We start from the raw sequence: 19,034 nt of genomic DNA, 5'->3' as shown, positions 1-19,034 counted from the left end.
GCACTCTCTGATGTCTGAAAAATGAGATGATGGGAGAACTGCAGAGAGAAAGCATGCTGGAAAGTAATGTAAAAAGGATTCACAGGGACATACTGCCAGGGGAGGATATGTTCCAGGAGTTTCTTTCAACGTCTCCAGGAAGCCAATTTTCAAGGATTCTATGAAATTGGGAGTAGTAGTAGAGAAAAAAAAATTAGTGACTTTAATTTTTAAAAAATGCACACTTATCCTAATACTGTACTTACTCACTTCCTCCTCCCTACCCCTTGTTACAAGCTGGCAAGAAATAAGCCCTCGCCCAGACAAGGGACTCACACCCCCAAGGAGGTAGTCTCCTGACCAAAGGGTTCACATCTACAATGCAGGACCTGGAAATGGTCTAGAGCAGGGATCCTCAAACTTTTTAAACAGGGCGCCAGTTCACTGTCCCTCAGACCGTTGGAGGGCCGGACTACAGTTTAAAAAAAACTATGAACAAATTCCTATGCACACTGCACATATCTTATTTTGAAGTAAAAAAACAAAACGGGGACAAATACAATATTTGTATTTGCATGTGGCCCATGGGCCGTAGTTTGAGGACCCCTGGTCTAGAGAGTCGAGCAGAAGCCAAGCATCTGGCTCCCCTCCCTTTTCCTTAGCCCTCACTACAGGCATGGAGGGGGATATTCATTCATAGATAAAATAAATAAGAAACACCCCTAAAAATCCTTTCTCCTCACCAATCCGTGTCCTCCTTTGTTCAAAATCCAGCTGAGAACTCATCCCTTCCCAGGAAGTTGTTTTGATTAAGACCACTCCTTTAATTCCACATCCCCTCTGCCCTTATTTGTTATCTGCTGATTTATGTGTATTTTCTATCTCCCAAAGTAAACCAGAAGCTACTAAAAGATATTTCTCAGATATAACCCCTTCTACCACGTGGCACAGGGCAGATATTATAAAGCAGAAGAAGAGAGGATGAAGACAGCCAAAATACATACCCAACCTTTGGGATCACCTCAGAAATGCCCAGTACTCTGGGTACAAACCAGTTATTATGGCCATGGTCCCCAGCAGAGGCCAGTGAGAAGGCCAACTCACTCAGTAAATACTGATTGATGTGAGCTGAGGTTTGGAGCCCTACTCAAGAGCAGACAGTAGTGATTATTTCTAGCTGGTCCTAAAGTGCCTTCACAATGGTAAAGTCCCACCAGGAAACTCAACCACTCCCCTAAGCTGTCCTCAAGTCTTCTCCCATCCCACCCCCACTTCAACAACAGGCACTGCCCTGCATACTCACTGAGGGCCACATAGACGATATTGAAGGCGAAGACATAGATGGTGAGGAGGGAGAGAGAAAGGATGAAGAGGTAGAAGTAGCGGTAGTTCCTCTTTCCAACACAATTCCCCACCCAGGGGCAGTGATGGTCGAAGCGCTCTGTGGGAAAAAGAGAATCTAGTGTCAAAGCCTCCAAAACACAGTGCAACCCCACCATTCAAAGACCCCCAGATCATTGCCTATTTCAATTGTAAAAAACTGGTTTCTATTTTTCACAATTTTTTAAATATATTTTATTGATTTTTTACAGAGAGGAAGGGAGAGGGATAGAGAGTTAGAAACATCGATGAGAGAGAAACATTGATTCAGCTGCCTCCTGCAAACTCCCCACTGGGGATGTGCCCGCAACCAAGGTACATGCCCTTGACCAGAATCGAACCTGGGACCCTTCAGTCCGCAGGCCGACGCTCTATCCACTGAGCCAAACTGGTTAGGGCTCACAATGTTTTCATAGCCATCTCATTTGATCCCCACAATCACCCTAGAACAGGGGTGGGCAACCTTTTTGTGAGTGCGTGCCAAAACCAGCAAAATCCCTGACTCAAAATTCTTCTGCGTGCCAACCCTAATTTTTTGAGAACATGTTACGCTTACTTGATATCTCTTAAGGTGTACGTATGTGAAGAACCTTGAAGAAATAATAAAATTCATTCGAGCGACAAAAACACAGTATATGATGATGAAAAATACATTTATTTTTTAATGTATACATGTACACAGATAGTCCGACAGAAAACTTTATGACTCCGTTTGATATTATCAGTGGGACTTCTGCTGCCAAGAAAACATAGAAATTTATTCCCCTTTCGTTAGTACTGGTGGGCAAAGTGAGAGAGAAGGTTTCATTTTTATAGAGTGAAATTTTGAATAAGTAGGTGAGGCGGTTGTCTTGTCAACGAAAACCCGTTGCATCTGAGGCTGAAACCAAAACACTGGTCGGATCTAGGAAGGCAGGGACAGTTAAGGCAGAGGCAATAGAAATTGCTCTTCCCCGCTCTCGTCAATCCGTGTCTATGGTCTTTAAGAAAACTTGTTATGTAAAATTATTTATTTATCTAAGATGCACCTACACTGAATTTATCTGAAAAATAAAAAAGTTGATATTAAGAAAAAAATTGTAAATGGAAGATTATAAGAGAGGGTTTCGTGTGCCAGCAAAAGTTACTGGCGTGCCATGTTTGGCACGAGTGCCAGGGGTTGCCCACCCCTGCCCTAAAAGTTGAGCAAAAGAAGATATTCTTTTCCCCATTTTACTGTAGAGGAAACTAAGGAACTGAGGGGTTAAGTCTCACTGCCAGTTAACAGCAGAGACTTTGCTTTTCCAAAGAAAAATCTTAGTAGGTGGGCCTACTAAGTTAGGAAGAATAAATAGGTGAAAATAGCCAAGCAATTTTTGAAAAATGAGTAGTGTGGTTTTTCTTAACCTCCAGTTAGTAAAAGACTATAAAATTACAATACTTAAAATGGTGTGGCATAGCCAGAAACAGACTCTAGAATATGTAAGAATTTACTGTCTAATAAAAGCAGCATTACAAAATCAGTGGTGAAAGGAAGTACTTTTCCATAAACAACACTGAGACAATTGGCTATTTGGTGGAAAACAAGGTTAAAATTTTCCCCTTCAGATTATTTATCAAAATGAATTCCAGATGAATTAAAGAGTTAAATGTAAAAACAAAGTGACCTCAGCAACGTCCCATGCACCAAGAAGTCATCAGTTAGATTGCCAGTCAGGGCACATGCCTGGGTTGTGGGCTCAATCCTCAGTGTGGGGCTTGCAGGAGACAGCCAATCAATGATTCTCTCTCATATCATGTTTCTCTCCTCTTTCCCCCTTTCCCTTCCTCTCTCTCTAAAATCAATAAAAAACATATTTTTTAAAAATTACTTTTAAAAAAGAAGATGACCACCTGTAAGACAGAGAGGGAAACCTCACCAGAAATCAACCCTGCCAATACCTTGATCTTGGACTTCTAAATGTCACAATTAATTTCTGTTATTTAAGTCACCCAGTCTGTGTATTTTGTTATGGCAGCCCAAGCAGACTAATGCAAGTATATACCCAAGAGTGGAATTGCTGGAACATATCTTAACTTTTTGAGGAACTGGCAAACTTTTCCACAGTGGCTGAACCATTTTACATTCCCATCAGAAATGTATGAAGGTTCTAACTGTACCATATCTGTATATTAAATAATTTTGATTACAATGTTATAATAATGAATAAAATGGAATCATGAATAATATATAATGATAGGAAACTGCCTTAAAAAACTACACTATAGCCATGTGATGGATTATATACAGTCATTAAACTAAAATATTCAAAAGACATGTACTAAAGATGTAAAAAAAATGCTTAAGATATAATGTTAAATGACAAAGGTAGGAATAAAAACTCAATCATGTGGGATCTAATTTCACAAACAAGAGTGAGGTTGGAAGGAAAGACAGCAAAATGGAGAGTGAGTTTGGGATTAGATTTTATTTACACTTTCTGTACTCCCTGTATTTTCTACAATGAACGTGTATTATTTAATGAACCAAAAAGGCACAAAGAATAATGCATATCATTTTTAAAGGACAATGAACTGTATACTGACAAAAATAATAAGACTGTAAGAATGATACCTCTCCCAGTTAAAGGGCTACAATATATCTTTTCAGAAAAGAGAAGGAAAATGTAGAAAAGAATGACATGTTCAAGTCTTACTCTAAACCAGCGGTTCTCAACCTGTGGGTTGCGACCCCTTTGGCAGTCGAACGACCCTTTCAAAGGGGTCACCTAAGACCATCCTGCATATCAGATATTTACATTACGATTCATAACAGTAGCAACATTACAGTTATGAAGTAGCAATGAAAATAATTTTATGGTTGGGTCACAACATGAGGAACTGTATTTAAAGGGCCAGAAGGTTGAGAACCACTGCAGTCTAAACAAACCTGTCATATAAAAACACTGGAAATGTAGGTTTATACAGATATATTTTTACTGTACTTTAAATCACTTGTTTTCTTATAATATAAGCAATACAAGGAAACAAAATCACTCATAATCCCACAACCTATAGATAACAAACTAAGAGCATTCTGGAGTATTTCCTTTCATATCTCTTTACACATATTCATATTTTTTAAATGTCTAACTGAGATCACACTATACATATAGCCTGTCTTCTGTTTTATTTCATTTCACTTTCTGGCATAAGGTTTTCCCATAAAAGTCCCCTACATGAATGTTCCACAATTTATTCAACCATTTATCTACTGGTTATTTACTGGTTGAAAATTCAAATTTTCATTATTATAATAATCCTGAGGTACATATTTCCACACCTAAATCTTTTACCACATTCTTGATTATTTTCTTAGGAATTTCTAGAAAGGTAATCATTGACATCAAAGGGTATAAATGTTTTAAGGTTTTTATCAATCTTATTAAGTTGCTTTCCCAAAAGTTTGTTCCAATTTACACTCCTATGAATGCAGGACTAAGCATTATCAGGTTTTCCTTGCTTATTATCTAGATTTTAAAAGGTCCTGCTTTAATTTTTATTTCTTTGATATTTAGTAGGAATAATTTTTTTTTCATGTTAACTAATTGTATTTTTTGTTTTGTAAACTGTCCGTATTTCTACTGAAATGTTAGTGGTTCTTTTTTAAAAATCAATCTGTGCCCTGGACTGTTTGTTCAGTGGTTAGAGCATCAGCACACATTCCGAATGGTCTTGGGTTTGATCCCTGGTCAAGGGCACATACCTCAGTTGCAGGTTTGATCCCCAGTCCCGGTCAGCATGTGCAGGAGGCAATCAATCGATGTGTCACTCTCACGTCAATGTTTCTCTCTCTCTCCCTTTCACTCTCTCTAAAAATATCAATGGAAAAAATACCCTCAGATGAGGATTTTAAAAAATCAATTTGTATGAGTTCTTTATATTTAAGAATATTAACAAGGAGAGGGAATTCTTTATGAAAACCTTCACATCAGACATTCGTGAAGCATTAAGTTTCCTGGCCCATTTAAAATGGGTTTCAATGTGCTTGGCCAGTGTGGCTCAGTGGTTGAGCCTCAACCTATGAATCAGGAAGTCATGGTTTGATTCCTGGTCAAGGTACAGGACCAAATTGTGGCTCGGTCTCCAGTGTGGGGTGTGCCGACTGATGATTCTCATAATTGATGTTTCTATCTCTCCCTCTCCCTTCCTCTCTGAAATCAATAAAAATATATTTTAAAAAAATAAAAATAAATAAATAAATAAAATGGGTTTAAATTTCTAAAAATCCTACCTACATGTAAATTTTTACCCTATAAAGTAAGATATATTTTCAAGCTTTATCTAAAGAACTGGCTAATAAGAAGAAAACAATGTACCCAGGCCTATTCTATGGCATATACAAAGAACGTGGGAAGTAAGCCTAGTAATAATATAAGGAATTGATCATATATGCCTATTGATAGACACATTTACTGACTGTTTCTGATCTTTCCCAGGGCTCAGTACACAGTAGGCAGTGATTACAACTAAGCCACATACATGTGGCTAAAAGCACAGATACATTATGCACACACATACACCCAAAACCCTTGTAACAGCGGCAGAGAAAGAAAAAATGAGAGTTTGGGAATCATACCTGTTCCAGCTTCATCTCTTACTAATTATATGAACCCACATAAAGGTGCTTCACCTATTTCCTCATCTGTAAAATGGGGATAATACCTATCTCCTGGGATTCTTACAAGCCTTAAATGAGAGAAAGGGAAAACACTTCACATAGTGCCTAGTATATAGGAGGAACTCAATAAATGCTAACAACTTTCTTCTTGGGAATACTACTTCTTACAAAGTCCTTCCTTCCCCAATGCTGCCCTCCAGTAGACTCTTCTCGACCCCTATGCAAGGTGGGTTCCACTTGAAACAGATCCAGTAAAGAAAATACAGATTTGAAAAACAGGTCATTTGCCTTAGCCAGTTTGGCTCAGTGGATAGAGTGTCGGCCCACAGACTGAAGGGTCCCGGGTTGGATTACGGTCAAAGGCGTGTACCTCGGTTGCAGGCTCAATCCTCAGCACGTTCAGGGCATGTGCGGAAGCCAACCAATTGATGTGTCTTTCTCACATCAATGTTTCTCTCTCCCTGTCTCTCCCCATCCCTTCCACTCTGTCTAAAAATCAATGGAAAAAATATCCTTGGGTGAGGATTAATAAAACAAAAACCCAACAGGTCATTTATTTCCCCATTTACCAAAAAGGTTGTCTGTTTGTTTTTTTAGACTGGCAGATATTTAAATTCCAATTTGATCTACAGAAGTACAGTTGATTTACAGTTGTTCAGATGCTTGTTTCCTGTCTAATTCTAGCTTTCCTAACTACCTCTACTAATATTTTCAAGAAAAAATTACCCTGACCCTCTTCTTCAACTCAGCCTTTCCCCCCAGACAATGCCCTAATGATTTTACTCACCCACACAGTTGTCACAGATGCTGCAATGGGAGGCCCGGGGAGGCCGGAAGATCTTGCACGTATAACAGTATTTCAGCTTTACAATCTGGTTGTTAATCTGGAAATTCTTGATACGAGGGGGTGGTCGTTGGCCCTGGGGCACCGCACCATTGGTAGCTTCTGTAGATCAGTAAAGACTGTTAACATCACTGCCAGCCATTGTTTGAACCCAAAGGTCTCACCAGTTGTCCAAAAGCAATTGGAGTATTCAAAGGTTCCTTAGGCCCACTGTCTTCTTCATACTAACATTTCCAGAGTAGACTCTCAACATCAGATTCCACTGAGTGCCATACAATTCTTTTGTGTGCATGTGAAAAATTGTGTCTTCAAGTTTTTGGCTGATTACAAAGAAAAATATTCATAAAAGAAGAAATAAAATGGCTAAAAACAGAAAATGAAATGGCTAAAAACAGAAAATGAAAACGTCCAACTTCGCTCAAAGATACCACTTCCACCTACTATATTAACAAATATTTAAAAGAATAAAAATACCTAGTGAGCCCTAGCTGGTTTGGCTCAATGAATAGAGCATCGGCCTGCGGACTGGGTACCAGGTTCAATTCCAGTTAAGGGCACATGCCTGGGTTGCAGCCTTGATCCCCAGTGTGGGGTGTGCAGGAGGCAGCCAATCAATGATTCTCATCATTGATGTTTCTATCTCCCTCCCCCTCTCCCTTCCTCTCTGAAATCAATAAAAATATATATTTTTAAAATGCCTAGTGATTCCCTGGCCGATGCTTCTAAGTTGTGAGAGTGTCCACCTTCACAATGAAGTGTCATGGGTTTGATTCCTAGTCAAGGGCATGTACCTGAATTGCAGGTTCGATTCCCAGACCCCTCAGAGCACGTGCAGGAGGCAACCAATTGATGTGTTTCTCTCACATCAATGTTTGTCGCTCTCTCTTTCTCTCCCCGATCTCTCTCCCTAAAAATCAATGGAAAAATATCCTTGGGTGAGGATTAAAAAATACCTAGTGCTGGCAAGGACGGGGAAAGGGTATTTTTATACATCACCAGTAAATAATGTAGCAGTGGCTATCAAAATTTTAAATGTGTTTACTTTTTGACCCAGGAATTCTACTTCTAGGAACTTATCAAAATTACAAAGAGTTGTATAAAAGATATTGACGTAAGGATATTTGTCATAGAGTCCCTTTTATAGTGAAAATCTGAAATAACTTCAATGTCATAATAGGAGGTTGGTTAAGTAAATTATGATACATGCATAGGATGGAATATTATGCAGCCTTTTAAAATGGTGTAGACAAGCGAATGATGACAGGAAAAGATTCACAATATCTTGCAAAAATAAAATATATGCAGGAAAAAAAGGCTAATACTTAGAAAAACAATTATTTTAAAATAAGAGTAATACATGTTTATTGTAAAAATTTTGGAAAAATAGAAATATAAAAAAATAAAGATATTTTTTCAGCTCAAGGATATTCATGCATTTCAGTGTATTTCCCTTTATCTTCCCTTAACAGATAAACATTTATGATTTTTTAAAATTTGAGATCATGTTATAAATGCAATGTTAGACCCTGTGTTTTTCACTTAAGATTATACAATAAACATTATTATTTTTTTCTGAAAACATTATTATTGGCAATACAATATTCCATCATATGCATGTACTATTATTTATTTACTCATTCCCTATTGTTGGGCATTTAAGTTGCCTCTGGTTTTTTACTATTTAAATTCTGCTGCATGCAAACAGATGTGTATTTCAGAGGGAAGGGGAGAGGGGGGTGGGAAGAGATTAACCAAAGAACTTATATGCATATGTGCATCACCCGTGGACACAGACAATAGTGCGATGAAGGCCTGGGAAGGGGACGGGAGTGGGGCAGGGGGGGAGAAGGGGCAAGATAGGGTCAATGGGGGGGGGAGGAGGACATCTGTAATACTTTCAACAATAAAGATAAATTTTAAAAAATTATGCTACATTCAAAGTTATAATATTACAAATAAAGCTAAATCCCCTTGAACACCACACTCTGATCCCAACCCCCTCCTTCCTTCCTCAAGAATACATTCATGCCCTAGCCAATTTGGCTCAGTGGATAGAGCATCGGCCTGTGGACCAAAGGGTCTGGGTTTGATTCCGGCTAAGGGCATGTACCTAGGTTGCAGGCTCCTCCCCGGCCCGGGCACTGGTCAGGGCTTGTGCAGGAGGCAACCAATCGATGTGTTTCTCTCACATCGGTGTTTCTCTCTGTCTTTCCCTCTCTCTGAAAATCAATGGGGGGGAAAAAAGAATACATTCATGTGTTAAAATTAATTTCTAAAACATAAAGAAAAAAGAAAAGCATGTTGAAGTCTGAGCAGTAATATATGAAGTTGCCAGCATTAAAATAGCTAGTGCCATATTAAGATGAAAAAGAAAAAAGAAAAAGAAAAATGATGCACTAAAAATCCTTCTACAGTAATTTGTGTAAATCTGTCTATTTCCTTTAGCTAAACCCTGACAGAAGTGGAATTACTGGGTCAAAGGGTATGAACCCTTAAAGCCCATATTACTATTGCCAAACTGCTTCCCAAATTGATAGATTTGCATGCCGCCCATCTGCAGCATATGAGAGTGCCTGTCTTATTGCACTCTCCCTATGCAGGGTAATTCTAAAAACATAATATTTTTAATTCATTTTGATTTTAAAAATATCTGCCATATGGAACATTTTTCCCTTTTTTGCAGAGTGGGGTGGATGCTGTGAAATCAAACAATAACAGTGTTTCACAAGTCTTACAAGGATGGGGATGGCTGTTCATTAGAGGATATGAGTACCAGCATGGCACCTGCCACCTTAATATTCCTTTGTATGTGCTTTACATGAAGGCACCTGGAAGACAGAGTTCATGGTTCATCCTCCCTATGAAGTGCTATGATGCAAGGGAATCACCCGCCTTCTTCTCTCGGTTCTCCTCACCCATAGCATACCCAGTACAGTAAGTCCTCACTTAGCGTCTTCGATAGGTTCTGTGACTTTAAGTGAAATGACATATAATGAAACCAATTTTACCATAGGCTAATTAATATAAACAAGAGTTAAGTTCCTACGGTATCTCATCCATGTTATAATGAAACTATGTTGAATAAAACAATGTTATTCAAGGACCTGCTGTACAGGGCTGAACACTGAATGTAAGTTGACAAAAACTTGTTAGCATAAAAATAAACATATGCATGGGTATGAACTCAAGAATGCACTCTTCTATCGAGAGAAGCATGTTAAATGCAGAGGTCACAAATATGATGTCTCGTGCTTGGCCGCCAAACCCAGTGATCTGGCAAAACAGAGCTAACCTTGCTAATGAACCTGTTGTGACATGCACAAAGACAAGTCAATTAATAATTTTTTTAGCCCGGCCAGCATGGCTCAGGGGTGGAGGGTCAACCTATGAACCAGGAGATCATAGTCTGATTCCCAGTTGGGGCACATGCCCAGGTTGCGGGCTCAATTCCCAGTGTGGGGCATGCAGGAGGCAGCTGATCAATGATTCTCTCTCATCATTGATGTTTCTATCTCTCTTTTCCTCTCCCTTCCTCTCTGAAATTAATAATATATATATATATATATATATATATGTGTGTGTATAAAATTATTAATGGACATAAAATTCAATCTGAAAATATAAAAGACACTATTTTTTGGATAAGCAGATAATATAAAAATGTAAATTCTCACCCTAGCCAGTTTGGCTCAGTGGAAAGAGCCTGCGGACTGAAGGGTTCCAGGTTTGATTCCAGTCAAGGGCACATGCCCAGGTTGTGGGCTCGATCCCCAGTAGGGGGCGTGCAGGAAGCAGCCGATCAATGATTCTCTCATCACTGATATTTCCATCTCTCTCTCCCTCTCCCTCTCCCTCTCTAAAATCAATACAAATATATTTTTAATATAAATTCTCTCAAAAATAATACATAACTGTAGCCCTAACTGGTTTGGCTCAGTGGATGGAGCATCGGCCTATGGACTGAAGGGTCCCAGGTTCAGTTCAGTCAAGGGCACATCCCCAAGTTGCGACCTCAATCCCTGATAGCAGGCGTGCAGGAGGAACCGATCAATGATTCTCTCTCATCACTGATATTTCTATCTCTCACTCTCTCCCTTCCTCTCTGAAATCAATAAAAATAAATAAATAAATAAATGAATAAATAAATAAATAAACAAACAAACAATTAAATGTAATACCTATTAGAACCCCGATAGGTTTGTGTTTTGAATTAAATAAAATAATGTTAAAATTAAAAAAAAAAAACAAGCAAACACACACCCTAAAAGAACTAAAGGCTAATCACAGACTGGTGCTCAACTGATATAGCTTTTAGTCTTATAAGTCGTGGGTCCCTTTCTTCTACTCTATTTGGCTTGTATGCTGACTCAAGCTACTTGGGTACTGGAATTGAGAACAATTTAGGCAGGCACTGCTGTTGGGTCTGGTGGGCTCCCAGTCCCTGCTAGTACTGGCATCGTGGCCTTCTTTCCCAGTGTGAGTTCCCAGAATATCTATCCTCTCTAGCCCTGGGATGTCCTGCTTCAATTCCTGAAGCCACCCTGGCTCCTAGGTAGTGTAATACTCTATCTCTATCCCAGAGAGTCCTACCCTTAGCTGCAGACTGCTCTGTAATGAAACTGTAACTGCTTCCTTATCATTTCTAGAATTCTCAATGGTTCCTGGCACCATAGTTGACCCCTTTCACCTTGTGTGTTCTCCTAAAGCAGGAATTCTTGGTCATGGACCCATGAATGTGCTTCAAAAGTTCTATGAATCCTTGAAATTACATCCAAAATTGTATGTATGTGCATGTATGTAAGGATATTTTTACTAAGAGAAGGTTTATAGCTTTCATGAAAAAATCAAATGAGTTGATGATGCCCAAAGAGTAAAAAAATAAATAAATAACCATCCTCTTAGGAACAGTGCAGCAGACCTTGGTAACAAATCCCTCCCGAAAAGCAACCCAACACAAGAAAAAAAAAAGGAAGCATGACTTTCAAACCTTGCTTCAGCAGCCTTAGCAAATGCACAGGGTGGGCATGATCTCAGATTCAGGATCTCAGAGGGAAAAGCCTAGAAATGATTGTTAATCTGCAACCACTATTCTGATGCCATTCCCTTACTAATTAAAGCACAGCATCTTGCCAGCTGGTTAGAAAACCCACCTATCTCCATTTCTATGAAAGCTGCTTCATCTGGTAGGGCTCGAGGGATCACTCCAGGGTCACTGAAGCTGGTCCTCAACAGTGTAGCCATGGAGAAAAGGAAGAGCATGGCAGCAAACACAGGGATGGCAGGAGATAGCTGGACAGCCAAGTAACGGCATCTGGAGAAAGCACGCAATTGAACATTTAGTTATACCTAATCCTATATGGGCCAGAAATTGTTACCAGTATGTCAACAAAACAAGCAATACCTTGAGGGCAGGGACCATGCTTTTTACTTCACTTGAAACACCCAACACTCCTAACAGTGGTTCCGTACATAACGGGAGCTCAACAAATACTTAACTGATTGATGCCATCTATAACATACAGAAGACAGTCTCAAGGGACCTCTCCTATCCCCAAGCCCAGGCCCTCCTTGTCAGCCTGCTGGGAGTCACATTTCCTCTGTGCCTTAGGAAAGGCTCACAACTGTTAAGATCAGGGAAGCCACCGAGCCTGGACCTGCAAGCATCACAGGTTGCTCTCACTCTGGGAATGTCTTGAGCTTTTCCTATGCACCCATATGGCATTAGGCCTGAGCTCCAGGAGGAGGAAGGAAAGATCAGGACTAGTCATGAAGAAAGGTCCAAGTGTCAGACACAGAGCATGCTCAGCATGCTTCAAGGCCAATAAAAAGCTTCAGCGTGGCTCGGTGGTTGAGCATCAACTTATGAACCAGGAGGTCATGGTTCAATTCCTGGTCAGGGCACGTGCCCAGGTTGTGAGCTCGATCTCCGGTGTGAGGCATGCAGGAGGCAGCCAATCAATGATTCTCTCCTATCATTGATGTTTCCATTTCTCTCTCCCTTTCCCTTCCTTTCTGAAATCAATGAAAATATTTTTTTAAAGCTTCAGGGCTGCTGACTGACTTTGCAACATCCATTCCTCTTCTCTCCTCAATTAGCTCAGCTAGTAGGTAACTAGTGACCATAAGGAAATAAGAAAATTGTTTCTCCTGAGCACCCCTTCCCAACATCATGTTTGCTCCCCTCTTTCTTCATAATTCACCTAGAAGGCCATACCTCTTCCTCTCTGGATATCTCAACCCTACTCATCTGTCAGGTCCCAGAAACATCAATGCCATCATTGTCATCATCACAGTCATAATTTACTGAGCACTCACCATATGCCAGGCACGGCACTAAGCTCTTCATATGCATGATCTCATCCAATTCTCACACTAAATCTATGAGGTAGAGTCCATTATACCCATTTGATAAATGAAGAATCTGGGATGTAGAAAGGTCTTGTCTCCTCCAAAAGGCTTAACCTAAGCTGCACTAATCTGTCCACGTCATCCTCACTGCCAGAGCCTTGTATTGTTTTCTGTTTTTTACTATGTTGACCTCATCTCCCCCAGCTGGACTTCATAGGAGCAAGAATCTTCTCTTTTTGGAACAGGAATGCTTGGGTTTGAATTCTGGCTCTACCAGATCCTAGCTGGGTGTCTTAGTTACTTTCAGTCTCTTTATCTGTGAAATGAAGATAATAATAGAACTTCATGGGGTCATTGTGTGGATCAGATGCATGAATATAAATAAAGTGCTTAGAACTGCACTTGACACACAGTAAATGCTAAGTAAATGCCAGCTATTAACATTATCATCACAGTTCTATATCTCCCAGAGCCTAATGCAAGTATGTGAATAAAGAAGCTATCAACAAATACTTATTGAGTCAAAGTAAATTTCCAACCAAATAAATGGGAATGTGTGATGAGTTACCACTGACCTATTTTTATTCTCCTCCTCCTGGCACATTTTCTCCTTCAACACAGAGATCTTCTCTTGGAGGCAGACTATAACTGAATAAGCAAGGGCCAGAGGGAGAGTGGAGAAAGTAAGCTAAGGAAAAAGGCTTACTTCATTGGCATGGGGATCAAGTAAGCTGCTGTCCACTCTAAATGTTTAACCCCGGGTTGTACATTCACCGCAGTTTTGGAACAGTCCCCAGGAGGTCCTCCCTGCTTTCTTGCCACACACATGACTCCATGGGTGTGCAAGCCAACTATACTATAGGCTGAGCTGTTTGTCATGAAGCTGAACACATATAGTGAACTTGCAAAATGATTTTTGTGGCTTTTTGTTTGCTTGCCTGCTTATTTGTTTTTTTAAGAAAATCCTTGGACATAGTTTGCTTTTGTATGGTTGACTTCCTTCTCCTAAAGGCCAAGGGTAGGGGAAAATGTTTAGAGAAATGAAGGATATGGCTAACTGAGTTCAGGGTAATTAAGGAGCTTGTGGAGTACCCTCTTTTTCATTGTTCCCCTTCACTGTCACAGATAATCAAGAAGTAAATTCAGAAATGAAAGTCCCCTCTACTTATCAGGGACCCAAAGGCCGCAGTAAAAACACAAGACTCCAGTTCATGAACAAGCCAAGTGAAATCACCACGCTAACAGAAATCAGCCATCTTCCTAAGATCATTATTGAAAACAAAGAAGTAATGTCTCCAGGACTCACACTGCCTTGGTGTACAGTCTCCAATCAAAAGCCTTAGAAAAATCAGAGCCATCTCATTGGACACCAAAGGAATTGTAAATTGCTTTATTATAAGGAAAAAATATGGAGAGTAGAACAAACACACATATACAGATACACACACACATGCACACACACACAAATTAATGTTGCATCCATGCACAGAAGGACTCGCCCAAGCTGAACTAAGTCCCCTTCCAACACCTGCTTGTCAATCAGACAAAGAACAACAGATTTGAATTACGCTACACCATCACGGATAAAGGTCTCTGTAATCTCCACACAGCCTATCTTCTGCACCTGCTAAAACAATCCACTCTGTATGTCAACAAGTACACAACAGGCCCATTGTATTGTTCTCCAGAGATGAGGCTACTGGCAGCCCGTTGTCACTAGTGAGTGGGTGTGGCTGGGAAGGCAGATGTGGGACCAGCAGGCCTTTCTACTCTGAGTAAGAGGAAACTTAGAGAGCCAGCAGTTAAGAATCTTGTGAACTACAACCCATCGTGCCTGCCTTTAATAGTTATGATACAAAATATCCCCCCGTTAGTCCCATCATTGCAGTAAGCTGGAGGTCTGTCTCTGACAGGAATAAGCTATGGGAAGATTTGGGAGTAATTCCCAATATCAACCTCAAAAGTCAAGAGTATCCTCATATATCACTAATTTATCTTAATGAAAGACTGGATCTGTCATTCACATAAGCTAACTGTTTTTAAAACTCCCTAGTAGTTTCCATTGATATTGTATCTTGGAATAATGATATCCATACACTCCTGCAAACAGAACTCCCCTTTGTCTTCAAAATACCAAGAGGCCTTCCCCTTCCCAGGGGGTTGAAAGTTGCTTTTCTCCCTTGTAAATTTCATATATACAACCCTGTCCCCACTAAGTCTTCATTTCTGCCACCTGAAGAGGCATCGTCATGATAGGTCCCCCTCTACCAAATTCTTAACTGGCCTCAGGCTTCCATAGCTGGTTTAGATGACTGGACTCCGACATGTCCCACAGACCACATGGTGGTACTGACCAGCAATAGCCAGCAGTGCCAGGCTGGGCTGGTGTGTCATGTACCATCCCCCATTCCTAGCATGCTAGTTCATTGGAGGGACAATGATAATGACACAGACTTCAATTCACTTGAGAAAACTCAAAAAAGGTTCATGAGTGGAGCTAGTAAAAAACCAGACAGATTCCATGGCAGGGCTCTGCCTTACAGACTGGTAATGTGGACTGATTATCTATATAATACTCTGCTTCCAAGTCTGCCCAATAACTTTCTTGCTATGTTTTTTGTTGTTGTTCTTTGATCAGTACACTCAATCAACCAACAAGTTTTTATGGGTCTAACAAATGAAGAACAAGAGAAATAGGAGTTAATTTTGTTGGAGAAAACATATGAAACAGCTAAAGAATAAGATAAGACCAATGATGATGTGTTAAGGATAGCTGCTTGAAACTGCTCCCATAGCAGCTGTTAAGGGTGGCTTTAAGGAAGAGCTGTGCTGGCAACAGCAGGAAGCACTCAAAGATTAGAGAGAGTCCCACAATGGCCCTTGGTCCCACCTAATAGAAATAAGCCTTTGCTATAAGCTTCTCTGATATGGATGGCTGTCTGTCCTCTTAAACACAATAAACATGTAGAAACACCCATAAGACTGGTTCAACTTTCTTCTGATGACAGAGTCTACTAAGAGGAAAAAGTTTCCTTAGACACTAAAAACACAATTTAAAACCAGCCTCCAGATTTACTGCTATGTAAAAGTCAGAGGAAAATGCATAACACTGTTTTGCTCTAGTAGCAATGGTGAAAATGAACCAAACAGGGACATTTTCTTTCTTTTCTTTTTCCTCTTCTTTTCTTTTCTTTTTTCTTCTCTTTCTTCCTTTTAAATTCTCCAGGATATTTTTCTGTTGATTTGTAGAGAGAGTGGAAGAGAGAGGGAAAGACAGAGAGAAATATCGATGTGAGAGAAACACATCGATTGGTTGCCTCCTACACACCCCTGACCAGGGCCAGGGCCTGGGAGGAGCCTGCAAACAAGGTACATGCCCGTGACCAGAATCAAATCCGGGACCCTTAAATCTGCAGGCAGACGCTCTGTCCACTGAGCCAAACCAGCTAGGGCAACATTTTCATTTTTAAGGTAATGAACCAACCTCTAACTTAAGGAGGACCAAAGTTTCTATCCAAACCTGCTAAGAAGTTGCCAAAATTCAGTTATAAAAAATTTCACATTATAATTATAACAAATTTTAAATATAACACATAACAAAATTCAATTATAACATACTCCTGCTCAAGAACTTAGAACAATTTCCTGCTGCCTATTATATTAAGCCCCAAACTCCACAGGCCAGTATTCCGAGACCCTTCATCAACTAGCCTTATCTAATCACCATTATGAGGTACTTGTCTTCTCATTGCTCCATTCTAGAAGTATCCCCCTAATTACCCTGAATTCACTAGCTTCTTGCAAGAAGCATAAGGTGCCTCCTTAAACACAATACTTTTGAGGAGAAAGATTTAGGAGGTCTTCTCTCTCCCTCAATAAACACCTCAACCGATGTCAGCATCATGGGGGACATCCCTGTGCTTTGTGCTTGCTTTCCCCAAAACAGAAGTTCACTACACCCAATTAAGACTCATTCTGCCCTGGCCAGGTAGCTCAGTTGGTTAGTCATCCCTGTATGCCAAAGTTGCAGATTTGATCCCCAGTCAGGGCACATACAAGAATCAACCAATGAATGCAAAAATAAGTAGAACAACAAATCAATGTTTCTTTCTCTCTCTAAAATCAATAAATAAAAAATGTTTTAAAGACTCATTCTGAAAAGATGGGAGATGCATGCAATAAAGATTGATAACATGAAACTCATTACCACTAAAGGTAATTGAGGCTGAAATATTCAGAAAAATTCTGAATGACAGAACCACAAAGAATTGTTCAGGTAACATAACTCAATCCTTCTCCAGGAATGTGCTCAATAGGAAAGTTGAGCTTAGCTAAGTACTACAACGGATTGATATCAAAGAGGCAACTACTCCTTTCTAAAACTTTCATTTGGTTGGCCAAGTCACAGACAGAATCTTGGGCTAGATGAAGCACAAGACTGAACCCCTACAGCACAATTCTCTATAGAAGGCTATGTTGGTTAGAGATCATGAAGCAGTCACTCTTTCCTCTTCACAATCTTACCTAATGAACTTCAGGAACCCAGACCTTGCACTATAAGCACAGATATTCTGTCACATGAGATTTTGGCTTTAGTCTGCATAATCCTGTGTCTCCTCAAACCTGGTACCTTTGTGTTTTTGCCTTTTCTCTTCCATCTGCCCTCAGGGACATGGTGCCCCTTTCATCGGGTTCACCCACAGAGTAGCAAAGTATGAATTTTGCTCTGAACCCTCCTCATCCTGGTCACAGAGGTGATAATCCCTCATAACTCACTAAACTTACTTTCTAGGTTCACCTTAGAGATGGGCTTCCCTGTTCTTCTTGCAAGTCTATCAGAATACCATGCCAGCATGCTATCAGTGTTCCACAAAGATGCCTTCATTTTCTAGGAGCATGAGCTGGGGAAGCCCAAATAGCCTAGATGCCACTAGGTAACAAACACTAGCTACCAAGAACCCAGAATATGCTGGTCTAGCATTCGGCCCTATGTACAGCTTTAGCAATTTGAACATCTTCAGGACTCCATATTCAAAAGCTAACATTGAGATGAAAGGTAATGTCATATAAAGGCAGTGGCTGGCCAACCGATCTTGATGAAGAAATCTCACTTCTGTGGGCCTTGTTTCCTCACCTGCAAAAGAATGGGCATAGTCTCCAAAGTCCTTTCCAGCTCTATTATTCTATGACTAGAGCCCCGGTGCACAAGATTTGTGCACTGGGGGGGGGGTCCCTCAGCCCAGCCTGCATCCTCTCGCAGTCTGGGACCCCTCGGGGGGGATCTGGCCTAAGCCGGCAGGCAGACATCCCTCCCGCAGTCCAGGACTCTCTCAGTCCGGGACCCCTCACTCCTTACTGCCTGCCTGCAGTTGAGCAGAAGAGGCTCCCACCACTGCCACTGCTGCTGCGCTCGCTAGCCATGAGCCTGGCTTCTGACTAAGCAGCGCTCCCCCTGTGGGAGCACACTGACCACCAGGGGCAGCTCCTGCATTGAGCGTCTGCCCCCTGGTGGTCAGTGCAACCGTGATTCCGCTGTTAGGTCAATTTGCATATTAGGGTTTTATTATATAGGATTCTGTAAGTCAAGACTGGTACATTTTAATTGCATCCAGAATGTATTCATTCTGCAACATTTATTGACCACCGACACTGTCGGGGCCACACAGACACAGGAAATAGTCCCTGACATTGAAAGAGCTCAAAGTACAATGACCATAGAAATCAGAAATGTAAGAAATGTCATATGATTATGTGTTAAATGAGTGGTATGTACAATTAGTCCCATGAATGCAGAAATTACTAGAAAGATTTCATAAAGGAAGACTCAAAGACTGAAAGAGAGGT

The 19,034-nt window shown here is 40.5% G+C and overlaps 1 protein-coding gene across 3 annotated transcripts in view; it reads right to left on the bottom strand.

Moving 5' to 3' along the window:
- Positions 1-19,034, bottom strand: part of ZDHHC9 (zinc finger DHHC-type containing 9) — a 32,322-nt gene that overhangs the window by 6,775 nt on the left and 6,513 nt on the right. For all 3 annotated transcript variants that reach the window (XM_023758083.1, XM_006082122.3, XM_023758074.1), the window contains exons 3-6: positions 11,993-12,153; positions 6,786-6,944; positions 1,283-1,420; positions 110-158 (exon numbers count right to left, since the gene is read on the bottom strand). In XM_023758083.1, coding sequence (XP_023613851.1) covers positions 110-158; positions 1,283-1,420; positions 6,786-6,944; positions 11,993-12,153 — 507 coding nt within the window. The remainder of the gene's footprint in view (positions 1-109; positions 159-1,282; positions 1,421-6,785; positions 6,945-11,992; positions 12,154-19,034) is intronic.

Source organism: Myotis lucifugus, unplaced genomic scaffold (assembly GCF_000147115.1).
Source record: "Myotis lucifugus unplaced genomic scaffold, Myoluc2.0 scaffold_2, whole genome shotgun sequence".
Taxonomy (NCBI): domain Eukaryota; kingdom Metazoa; phylum Chordata; class Mammalia; order Chiroptera; family Vespertilionidae; genus Myotis; species Myotis lucifugus.
The sequence above is the reverse complement of the archived record's forward strand: the minus strand, read 5'-3'. Positions and strand labels throughout refer to the sequence as shown.